Here is a 13,188-nt window from a genome sequence, read left to right as displayed (position 1 = left end):
AAGGCGAGTTATTCCATAAATTGCATATAAATTGGCTCTGTGCAGTGCTTTTTTCTGCGTGGCTTCTGTTTCCGGCTTTCGCTTATGGGAGTAGTTGTGTTTCGATTTGTGTAGATTTGGGCCCATTTATCTTTGGGGCTTATAAAGTTATGAAATATGTGCACAGAACATTGGATTCGTAAGCTGTGTGCCACATATTTCCACAATACGTTTCTGAAATGAGTGAAACATGATGCCACTGATGATGATGTGAAGCCATAAATACGAGTACATGATGCATGTAAGAACAGATACAACGGCATATCCTGATGCTCGATAACAAATCACTTCAAATAACGTATTTATGACTGTGCATACGATGTGAGAATTGCTGAAAAAAACTTTTTAATCTACTCTCTGCATTTTTGGCTCTTTTTTTTATATAATATTGCACTCAGTTGTCGCTTAAATTGACAAAAATAAAATATTACTATATAATTTACAGAAACCATAAAGTACTATATATAAACAGTATGTAAAATTATTTGCGAATAATCAAATACAAGAATTACTTCCAAGACCACTGATGATGGGTATTTGGCAATACCCGAAACAACTATATGCTCAGGGCTAAAATTCAATTACTATATAATTTACAGAAATCATAAAGTACTATATACCTATTAACACTATGTAAAATTATTTAAGAATAATACAAGAATTGTTCCCAAGACCACTGATGATGGGTATTTGGCAATACTCGAAACAGCTGTATGGTCAGTCAAAAATTCAATTAATTAAAATAATATAAAATAAGTTTTTGTTGTTGTAGTTCACTACTGTTCAAAAAACCTCTTTATAAACACTATGTAGTTGAAGTTAATTTATATTATAATAATTATAATAATATATAGTACAAAATATTCGAAACGAAAAAATGAAAATGTTCCGTAGATGTGATAAATGATTTCTTGGTCCAAGAATTAAAACTATAGTCTTAGACTGTGATTAATCTAAACTTACATGACTAAAAAAAATTAAACACTTATGCTGAAAAATCAGAATTATGGGCTACGAGAAAGCCAATCCAACATGCGTTAAAAAAAAGTTGAGTTAAATAAACCCTTTCAACCAGAAATGCAGAATCTGCAAGGAAAAATATAAAAAATAGACACTTTTTTCGTAAATTCCCAGACCTTGCAAAATATTGACATTTCACTACGGAAGTACATAAATCTAGAAACCAGACGGACATCTTAAACGTAAAGCTTCGAAAAATAGTTTACTTTATCAAACGCGTAGTTTACTTTTAGAACCAAGATTTTCATGACCGGGTTTGTTAGAGAGAAGGGTTAACCGAAACCCTCCAACAAAACTTATGGTAAGGGTTACCTGATAAAAACTTTCTCCCCTAATATGATATTGCTGCAATTTGATATAACATAATTGTTATAGTAATATAAGACTTAAATTCGGCGATAAGACTTAAATTATGGCAATGGTCGAGTCTACAAAAGCTTGAGCTCTAGAAAAAAAGAAATTTTTTAATTTCTCTTATTTATGTGCTTCATTTTAGTTTAAATTTTAAAATTCTAGTACAAGTTTTAACACTAAAAATTATTACAAGAAAGGGACTGACAAATTAAACGATATGACCACAGTCGTTGTAGGTCACATTAACTGCTAACCGATTTAGGTAATATAAGTGCTTACCTGTTTCAGTAAACACTACATAATTATCTTAGGCTACAGCTTTAAATTGTGCATCGGATGTGGAGGTGCTGGATACACGTTTGAGTATCCAGTTGACTGAATCCGAGAGACCCTATGCTCCACTAGGAAAGCAGGACAGTAGAAAGTAAGTAAATAATTTGGGTTTTTCTTGAAAATTCACTCAACATATGTTGCCATAAATTTTTTTTTGTGAAGTTACCACTTGGGGAATGCCCGGCACTGACGCATAAGCGGAAGAAACGCCTAGGAGGGTATTTTATAGATCATAAGGATCCAAGACTAGCAAAGATAGGCTCTATACTGTCTTTCATTGAAGAAATCGGATTTGGAGAAACACTCTAATCCGACTAAAGGGCACAATAGATATTTTAGTTCGCAGTGTACTATGCCCTTTTTTTCAATAATAATAATAATAATTTATAATTATAATTATTATTATAATAACAATTATAATTATAACAAAATATCATCAATAAAGCTAAAAAAAAACAGTTTGTAATGAGGATTTAGGTTGAAGTTAATTTAATATTCAATTGCATCTCAATTCCTGATACTTTTTGTGTGGCGTCATTTTAATGTCATTTCTACTTTCGTGTACTCGGGACATGTTTTTATAAAAAGCTTCTTTTGTGTCTTCTTAAAGGGGGTATATATATAGGTATTATATTTTGTATATACTATCAAAAATTTTTTATAAGTGTATATATATAGTATAGCAATTAAGTAGACAATAAATTCAATGCATGTATATAAATCATTCTAGTATTGAGATTAAAGGAGGGAAAGGAATAAAACTCATAAAAATAAAAAGTAATTACCTAACGTATTAGATATTTTAATTAAAGAAATATAAAAATAAAATTTATTTAATAAAACAAAGCACAAATTTAATGACAAAAAAGGAACTCCGTCGAGTGACTGAAACGAAGAAAAGCATCCAGAACGAGGTAAAGCCATAAAGTTTATTTTTATCTACTAGGAAAACTGCTGCAAACAAATTAAAATTCCAAATGAACTCAATTTAATGTTACAGAAAATTATAAATAAAATTCAAATATGCATAAAATTCGAACAGAAGATTTTCCTTAAAAAAGCAGCAACACTGCAGGAATTATTTTCTTCAAGTTAATCCTGCTTAATCCCAACGTTTCAGGTTTGTTTTAATTTTTGATATGTTCACATGTAGAAGCCCCGAACAGTTGCGACTGGAGTGAGTAGTGTGGATGTTGGATATGTTAGAGATGTTGAGAATGGTGAGGATGTGAAGATGTTGTAGATGTTGAAGAAAAGCAGCGCACGTTCCTCAACTTGAATTGATATAAAACGGGAAAGTGTGCTGCGGCAATTTGTATAAATAAAGACAGCGAAGATTCCAACAGAAAACAAAAAACGAAAAACAAAAATGCTGAGCAGAAATTATGAAGTCGAAAACTAGCACTGGCCCTACTCCTCAGAACTATGTGTATGGACCCGCATATCACATGCCACAATTGTTTCATTTATTTTTCTTAATTTTTCATTTTTTTTTTCATCTCATTTTCAGTTGCTTAATCCCACTAAAAACTGAAAGTGACTCCACTAAAAAAATTGGAAAAAATATTAAATGAAACTAACATTGTGTTTCTTCTCCTCGCCTCTCGTCTTTTTTTCTTGGATTTGACTTATGTGCACATTATTTGTGGCGTTGGTGTGCAGTTGCCTTTGTCTCCTTGTATTGTGTATCTGTGTGTCTTCTGTATAGTTATGTGAGAGGGATTAGTGTGCACTTGGGCTCAACGAAAATGCGTGTGCGCCTCCAACAAGACACACACTAAATCCATCGAAAATAGCTCACAATTGATGCTTAAACTGCAGTTATATTTTTTGCAGGAGGCAGAAGGCACAAGCCACACGGTTGAATTGGTGCTAAAACCACTTCAGACAAGATGACGAGACACTTTAATTGACACATTATTTATTCAAGCTAAGATATAAAAAATTATTAATCTCTTAGTTGGTTTATATGATATTTTCACTCTTTACTTTAATGCAATAAATTATAAAATATTAAAAAAAAAAACTGATTTAAATTTTGCCAAAAGGATAATACATTCCGAGAAGTGAATTCTGAATAATATACAACTTTATGTCATTTTTGGTTGGATTTTTAAAAATCAATTTGAAATACATATGAAATTATGTAATTGAAAAAACTGCATTATATCTAAACAAGATCCAATCATACAATTCCATTACAAAACCCATATGGTTCTATGAAATTAAATTATGTGACTCGACGCTCCCTTTTAATATCAAGAAAACTCCCTTCAAAAAAAATTGCCTATACAAATAACCGCTGCTCCATAGTATTTTTAATAGGTGTTGGGATTTAGAGCTCTCCCAACGACAAACGAAACTTACTTACTTAGTCTATAGCTCGCTCATCCTTCGTATGCTATTCCTATATGACGGAGAAGCATGTACATTATCACAGAATGATAAAGCAGCACAGGGAGTGCTGGAGAGAAAAGTTCTTCATAAAACCTTTGCTCCTCTACGAGTGGACGACGACTACTGCATACGAACAAACCATGAGCTGTACGAGCTTTTCACGACATTGATATAATTCATCGAATTAACACCCAGAATGCTCCAGCGAAAAAGGTAGTATGAAGCAGTTGTTACAGGAAGAAGGTGTAGTGGTAGACCGCGTCTCCGGTGAAGCAGAGAAGCAGAGACGCTTTTAGAGGTATGCTGCGTCAAACCAAATATCGGTAACCAGTTTTTAAGGCCATATAAGTAAGTAAGTTGAGTATTAACTGTTTGCTTGAGTGAAGTGAAGGTTTAAACCTGCACCTTTATGGATTCAATTTAATAGTAAGATTTCTGTGTAATATGACATTTACAATTTAACTACTCTAGTAATGAAATTAAGAAATTCATTTTATAATTAATAATTTCATTAATTAAAAGTTATCGCACATAAATATAAATAATATGTCCATCTTCATACATATTTATTTTAATTTTTCTAAATTTTTTAATTCATGTATTCTCTATTTAAATTTTATTTTTCAATATTTTGAATAGTCTTTGTTGTAAAAATAAATATTTTATTAAATATCTCTTGCCCTTGAAAGGAGTTTTCACTTTAATCCCAATGACTTTTCTAGTTGTTGGCAAGAAATAAGAAAACACTTCCGTTTTGGCTTAGAAGTTCGTGACTTTTATAAGATTTCTATTTTTCTCAAACCTATCTAGATTTGGAAAGATGCTCAAGATACAGAAGAAAGAAGCGCACGAACAATTCTAATTACAATACTTAGATATTTTATATTATTTTTATTTACTCTATATTTACTGAAAATGTTTAAAAAAAAATTATATATATAACATAAAAATAAAAAAATAAAAAGAAAATTGAATAAAAGAAAAATAAAAATTAAAATAATTTGCTAAAAATCGAAAAGAAATTGTGATATTTAATTAGAAAGAAATACGATGATGTCTGAAAGAGGATACGACCTCTTCCCAGAATATTTTAAGTAATTTTAGCTAAAAGTCATATACAAATTTTGATTTGATTTGCTTAAAAATAATACATACTAAATAATAAATGTTTGTTTATTTTTTTAATTTATTTTTTTAATATTTTTTTATAAATATTTTTTTTTTATTTTATTTTTCTCAATTGGTTCGGGTATTTGTTTTTACTTGACAACACTCTGTGACACAATTTTCCATCTTTCCAATTTACTTATTTAATTCCGTTTTCTATTTCCTCTAATAGAAACGAAAATATTGGACCGCGTGACTAGGATAATTGAGTTGAGTTCCTTATGCATTCCCTTGCTCTTCCATGCTTCGATTGACACATCATTCGGTAAACAAATCAGAAAAGTAATGAAGCAGGAGCAATGCTATTTGCTTCTCTTCACGCTTCATTTTTATTTGAATTGAAATTTAAATTTGAAAAAAAAACAAAAAAAAAAAGAATATAGATATTCCAATGAAGGCAACGAACTGGTGTCCTGCAGGAAGGAAACCATTTCGGTGTTCTGTCATATTTCATATAAAACAATTGAGCGTGTCAATTTCGTTGTTTGCTGGGCTTAGGAGGAACGCGTGTGGCGTAAAATTAGTGCAATTAATGTTTAGAGAAAAAATTATTAAAAAAATATTTATTAAAATGAAATGAAATTTAAATAAATTGGGGAATAACAGAAATGTAAATAGTGAATACATTATTCGTTATAGAAATGAATAAAAAAATTGATATAAAAAATTTAGAAAAATTATTTTAAAATATTTATTTTGGAATTAATAAAAACTAGAAAAATCTAAAGAATCTGTCTTAATTTTGAAATATAAAAATTATAAATTTTATATACAATAGTTTCCGATTACATATTATTAAGTTATCCTTCCTTTTGTCCTAACTGCTATTATTTATTAATTATAATAATAAAATACATAAAAAGTCAAGTACGGCTTTAAGTGAGTTGATTAAGGTCTGACTCTTAGCTTTAAATTTGGCAGGACACGAGTTCGATTCCTGGTACCCCTGCAGTCTCAAAAAATGTTTTACGAATAATTAAATACAAATATTGTTTTTAAGACCAAATACCCATTTTGGCAATATTCGAAACAGCGTTCTGCCCAAAAAGTTCTTGGATTTTGTTAATAAAACACACAAATTTAAATTTTATTCCAAATTTATTTTATCTCCTTCAAAATATGCTCCTTCTGAAACAATACACATATGCCAACGCTTAACCCAATCTTCCATACACTTTTCGTAGCCCGTGAAGGTATGGCTTCTAGTTCCTTGAGCGAATTCTCTTTTACCGATTTAATCGACTCAAAACTCTTACCACGAAAGGGCAATTTGAGTTTCGGGAACAGGAAAAAGTCGCACGGATCCAGATCTGGCGAATATGTTGCCTGAGCGATGACAGTGGTGCCGTGTTTGGTTAAAAAATTGCGTACAACAAGAATTTTCCATAGAAAAAATCTTTAAATGCACTTGATGTAGTCTCACATTAACAGCTGCTGTAAACAAACTAATTGATAGATGGCGCTCAAATTTGTACCATATGTCAAGAAAGAGTGTACCAACATAACAAAAAAAAGATCTAAGGTTTATTTTGAAAAAGGTCTATTACTTAAGGAGTAATTAACAAACAACAAAATCCGGATACTTTTTGAGCAGAAGATATGGTCAGCCAAAAATTCAATTAATTAAAATAATATAAAATGAATTTACGTTGTTGTAGTTCACTACTGTTCGAAAAAACCTCTTTATTACATAATTACTGTAAACCTAAAAGGTTATGTCGACTTTGCTACCACCTCTCTATTTTATTATAAGATTTTGCATTTAGTACATTATATTTCTTTAATGGATGTATTTAGCAAGTAAATACATTCTAAATAAGATATCTTAATCAAGTGGAAAATATTTCCACTCCAATTTAAAGAATTATAGCAGTTCTCTCTTTTATCGATATGTTTTCAATGAAAGATTTTTTGGATATATCGCATACTCTCTTCAAAAGAGGCACAACTCGAAAGTTCTATGAAGAACTGGACGAATTAAAGCGCTTGTTTGAAAAAAATGGATTGCTCAAATACGATGCATTTTTAGAAGAACAATTTGTTGATTTTAGGTAACAGTAACATGTTTCTGCAGAGAGTGATATATGTATTGTATATAAAGCCAATCTGCATCCATGTCAGTTTCTGGTTTTTAATCGAATCTTAAATTTCGGGGCTGTTTTATTCAATTAAAGTAGTGAAATCTATTATAAGAACTGTTTTCAGACTGATAAAATATTGGATAAATTTCGTCAATTTTCAGAAAACGCGAAAAATGTTTTGAAGTGTAGTGTCATTCTTAACAACAATAGAGAGACAACTGTTCTTCCGGCAATATGCAATAATACATTAAGACTGAAAAGTTTTCGGAAATTCTCATTTAAAATTCGCGCGCTGTATATTTTTCGATATTTTAAGTTTATGTAGTTTGGCAGCACTGTCCTTAATTACTATGCCAAAAATGAGCGCGATCTGTCAGAAAGTTCGTTTACGGCAGATGTTGAAACCAGTTCACCTCAGTAGTGCGTTGCGAAATGTCTTCGACGGTCGTACGACCGTCCTGAAAGGCTTTGTACCACTCATAACTTGAGTTTTCGATAAAACTGATTCCCCATAAGCCTTTTGTAGCATTCGCAACGATTCTGCACACGAAATTTCGTTCGAAACACAAAATTTGATGCAAACTCTTTGTTCAATATTTTTTTCCATTGTTTTTTTCGCAACGCACTACTGAGGTGAACTGGTTTCAACAGCTGCCGTAAACGAACTGTCTGACAAATCGCGCTCATTTTTGGCATAGTAATTGTCCTTAATTGCTGCCAAACTACATAAACTTAAAATATCGAAAAATATACAGCGCGCGAATTTTAAATGAGAATTTCCGAAAACTTTTCGGTCTTAATGTAAAAAGAGTGGAATTTTGCATGTTGGTAGATAGGCAAACTATAAGCAAGTTCCATACATCAACTCAAACGAATTTCGAGTTGTGCCTCTTTTGAGGAAGACGTGCGATATAATTATATATCTATCTATATCTATCTACGATATGTCTATGGTTATGTTTAAATAAAAAATTCTGATACATTTATATGAATACTCTTCCTATAGTCATAGTTGTCAATTTTAATACCTTTCAAAAGTATAGATATTGTATCTGTATTAAAGTACTCTTTTTGACTTTTCCATTTTATATTATAGAATTCACTTTCAATGCACATCTTTGCCATATTCCATAACAATAATATTATGAATCCCACCAAATACCTTTTTCTACTCATAAATTTGGGAACATCGAAATTTTGTTTGCTCCTCAAATTTATTTCCATATTTTCTTGAATTGTGTTTTTTCGCGACTTCCCTTCCCCTCCCTCTCCACAAAAAATATCTTTTTTGTAAACTTTCAATATTTAATCATTCCGCACACATCGCATTGCGTGCCATTCTTTATTCCTCCAACACAATTTCTTCTCCATCCATCCATGGGACTTCAGTCCCAGTTAAAAACTTTTCAATTCCTAATTATAATTAGTGAATCGGTTGTGTTCATAAATATTAAAAAGGTCCTTATTGTCAGCAAGCACAGCGACATCGCATGCATAATTAACTGAGCTCTTTCAAAATGTTTGCCATCATCTCCTCTTCTTCTTCTTCTTCTAGTTCTAACTGTTGATAATGCTGTTATTGTTGTTGTTGTTGTCACTGTTATAACAAATATTTGCACACGGCAACACTGTTCCACCCACAACGCCATTTTGTTTTTGGAATATTACAACAATGTTGCTTTTGTTGTTGTTGTTGTTGTTTTCCTTGTAAGGACACAAAGTATTGAGACGCGAAGTGAAACAAAAATTTATGAATTTTGCATATTTAATGTAATTTGTTTGTTCTACGCAAAACGCGTACGCGTTCATATTTAAGCAGAAAATGTGAAACCATCCGCAAATGATGACAATTAACCCAAGGATATGCACAAAGTGCAATCAACACATTTCAAACAATGCACATCCTTGCATATACCATATAGAGAATAATTATACAAATGCACCCTCGTAACTCATAAAATCATAAAATTTTAATTAACGGATATAGTAGTAGATTTTAAAGCTGCTTTTGGGCTTAAGAAATCGGTTAAAGGTAACGGGTTGCAAGGAATAATTCATCTTTCATCCTATCTATCAATTTATTTATCTCTGCTTAGAAATAATGTCCGTGTTATGATTTTTAGGGCGTGTGCGAGTTCGAGTAAATTGAGGTAAAGGTAAATTGGGCCATAACGAACTTTTTCCAACTGTCACCCTAGCAAAAATAGGGTTTTAATTTCTCCAAAGGCTTTTTCGCTTGCTTGAAGCATTTCTTTCTCTAGTGTTCGCTTCCACGTTTGCTTGGGCCTACCAGGTCTTCTGCTTCCTTGAGGATTCCATGTTAATGTTTGTTTGCAGACTTCATTTGCTTCCTTCCTGTAAGGTACCTTCCTGAGGAATGTTAGGCCTCAACGAACTTTTTCCAACTGTCACGATTTTTTGCCAGGATCTTAATTTCGTCAAAGGTTTTTCCGCTTGCTTGGAGCATTTCTTTCTCTAGTGTTCGCTTCCACGTTTGCTTGGGCCTACCAGGTCTTCTGCTTCCTTGAGGATTCCATGTTAATGCTTGTTTGCAGATTTCATTTGGCGCCTTCCTCAAAGAGTACCTGATCCATTGCCATTTATGGTTTTTGATTTCGTTTGCTATAGAAAGTGGGCAGTATCTTGACCATATTTCGGAATTTCTAATATTGTGCGGCTAGCAAATTTTCAGAATTCTCCTAAAGCATTTGTTTATAAAATTTTGCAGTTTATGGATCAGATTGTTGGTGGTAAGCCAGGTTTCGCAGTCGTAAAGCCGAACGCTCTTAACATTACTGTTAAATAACCGCAGCTTGGTGTGCTGGGAAAGTATTGAAGAGCTCCAACCTCTACTCAGTAACGAAAAGGCGGAGCATGCCTTGTTAATTTAGCTTTGGATGTCGACTGCAGCACCACCGTCCGGCGATATTTTTGCACTGCACTTATGTAAATAATTATTTATTTATTTATTGCATTTATTTATTACTTTTGGTTTAAAGTTTTCAAATTTATTTATTTATTTATTAAACATCTTATAAAATTTTTACTTAATTTACTAATTTTTATCTTGTAGTTCTGGTATGTACCAACATTTGCTGCATTACCGACATAATTTACAATTTCCCTCAATTTACCATCAATTTACTTTAATTCGCACACGTCCTTAAGCTCAGTAACCACTTAAATATCAAGCTTTTTAGTATAACTCAGAGAAGCAAGCAATAGCCCCACTCTATGAGTAATGTGTTTATTTAGTTCAAATTATATCTTATCTCAATGAAAACAGAAATGATAGAAAATAAATCATCTTAAGCTCAGAAATTATTATATAATTAGAATTTATATATACTATACATCAAGTGATGATATATCATGATCTTTACAATTTGTTATGACACCCCTTAAGAAAATTTTCATATAAAACTCACATCAAAGTAATAAAATATATTTTACATTACACTTATTATAGCCATCACTGTAGTAAGTAACGTACTGTATGCAGTAAGTACAGTATTCCATTGGAAAATGTTTTCATATTTTTCAAAAAAAATTTACACACCAATCTCTTTTCATGTTTGTACTGTACAACACTATATTTTTCCGTACTGTATTATATTTTTTTTAAATTTCTGTTTGTTCTGTCCTTATTACTTTTTATTTGTACTTTACTTCTATACTGAATACAAGAGAAATTTTTATTTTTTTAAGGCCAATTTTAAAATGTTCATTTAAGTATTGATTTGGTAATAAAAAGTGGTAGATATTTTTTTTAATTTCTATTTGTTCTGTCCTTATTACTTTTTATTTGTACTTTACCACTATAGTGAATGCAAAGGAAATTTATTTTTTTTTAGGGCCAATTTTAAAATGTTCATTTAAGTGTCGATTTGGAAATAAAAAGTGGTAGATATTTTTTTTAAATTTCTATTTGTTCTGTAAATTTCTATTTGTTCTGTCCTTATTACTTCTTATTTGTACTTTACTTCTATACGAATACAAGGGAAATTTATTTTTTTTTCAGGGCCAATTTTAAAATGTACACTTAAGTGTCGATTTGGCAATAAAAAGAGGTACATATGAATGTTATGTATTACTTACTTGAGTGGGCATTATCGTACACTTAATGGTTACTTAATCTTAGTGTGCATTGTTGAACTGGTCCTTAATGTTAATACATTAAGTATACATCAAATTATTCAAGCAGCAACGTACCAAAATGATATATTACGAAACCATATTTTCGAAGCTTTCCAATATATTATTAAAACGATTAGACCTGAGAACTTAAAACTTTCACTTTTGAACAAATTTGCCTTCATACATTAATTTGATCAATACAAAAAATTCAATATTAGTGTTTAGATAAAACTCTATGCTAAATTCTCTCAGAACTAAAGAATTTCGTTGGGTGTATCGAAAATATTGCATTGTGATATGGAATCATTGTATTGTTGAAAAAATGCACCAAATATTCAGACATCGCGCTTATATCTGAAATCTTGCAGTTATAGCTATTGTACTTATAGTGAGATCCTAGTGCGACTGGGATTAATAGATATGACTAATCGCTGCTTAACACACATTCTACGTCAACTGTGCCAAGAAAAGTAGTGGACAACCGCCATTTTATCGATTGCCGTTCATGTACAATTTAATTTATGATATCTATACCTCTTTCTGAATACTACCTCCCAACAGATCGGAAAACTGCGATAATGATTGATCTTTTGCGCTGCAACAGACCCTCAATTAGGAAGACAGAAAACATTCCGCCTTCCAAATGAAAGCCAGAATGCCGGCCGTTGACAACCTCCTGTTGTTAATAGGGGAGAGTAGTTCTCAACCCAGTGACTCCTCTTGGCCCAGCTCAAGGCTTGGCAGTCACAGAGAATGCGACTTGAAGTCTCGTCTGCTTTTAAGCAGAGTCGCCAATCTATCTCTTCGGGCAGACCCATTTTGTTAAGGTGATAATGCAGTCCATGGTGACCCGTTTAATATTCCACCAGCAAACTCAACTCTGTTCTGCTGCAGAAGGATACCTTACCATAACTATAAGGATGAACCAGCTCTTTCGCCTGACGGATAACTGAAATGTCGCGATTTCTCTCGGCTTAAAACCGTTTATCAATCAGAAACCTAGTTGTAGACCAACTTTAATTATAATTTTGTATATCACACATAATTGTAATAATTTGTACTTTTGTATGGAATTAAACTATCTTGTAAAAATTTAATAAAATTGTGGTTAAATAATATTTAAAATTCTAAAATAATATTTTGTTAGATTCTCAAAATAAACTGCAAGTGTAAAAGTGTGTTTAATATTTGATTTATATATTATTACCTTCAAATTTATTTAAAAGAGTACTTATTAAACTTAATTAATAAATTATTTATTAAACCAAAAAACAAAATAAAAGCAGGTATTTTGTCTATTCCATAACATTCAAATCAATATCACAAATAAGGAAACAAAATTATTCAGATTTTTTATACTAATTATAGGTAAGAATAAGTTGCTAAAATATGTAAAAATAGTTTTCAATAATTCGCTTTATTAACTAAATAATATTCAACAAATAATAATTCAGCTAAATTCCATCTTATAAACTAAATAAAATTATCATAACACTCGAGTCATGTGCACGACTCAGAATATCACTAAAAATAACTTAAATAAGAAGACACATTAAAATAATGTGTATATGTCATTCTAGAAGTGTACATTGTGACCGAAAAGTTTCCGGAAAATTTTAAATAAAACGCAAAATTCTTAATCTTCATCAATATTTATTTT

General features: G+C 31.2%; 1 protein-coding gene across 1 annotated transcript in view; it reads right to left on the bottom strand.

Moving 5' to 3' along the window:
• Positions 1–11,501, bottom strand: part of LOC119676462 (pituitary homeobox homolog Ptx1-like) — a 33,100-nt gene extending 21,599 nt beyond the window's left edge. The window contains exon 1 of the mRNA XM_038087702.1: positions 11,490–11,501. Coding sequence (XP_037943630.1) covers positions 11,490–11,501 — 12 coding nt within the window. The remainder of the gene's footprint in view (positions 1–11,489) is intronic.
• Between the last annotated feature and the right edge of the window lie 1,687 nt (positions 11,502–13,188).

The sequence above is a fragment of the Teleopsis dalmanni genome, chromosome 2 (assembly GCF_002237135.1).
Source record: "Teleopsis dalmanni isolate 2A chromosome 2, ASM223713v2, whole genome shotgun sequence".
NCBI lineage: Eukaryota > Metazoa > Arthropoda > Insecta > Diptera > Diopsidae > Teleopsis > Teleopsis dalmanni.
This window is presented reverse-complemented; position numbering and strand designations above follow the sequence as displayed.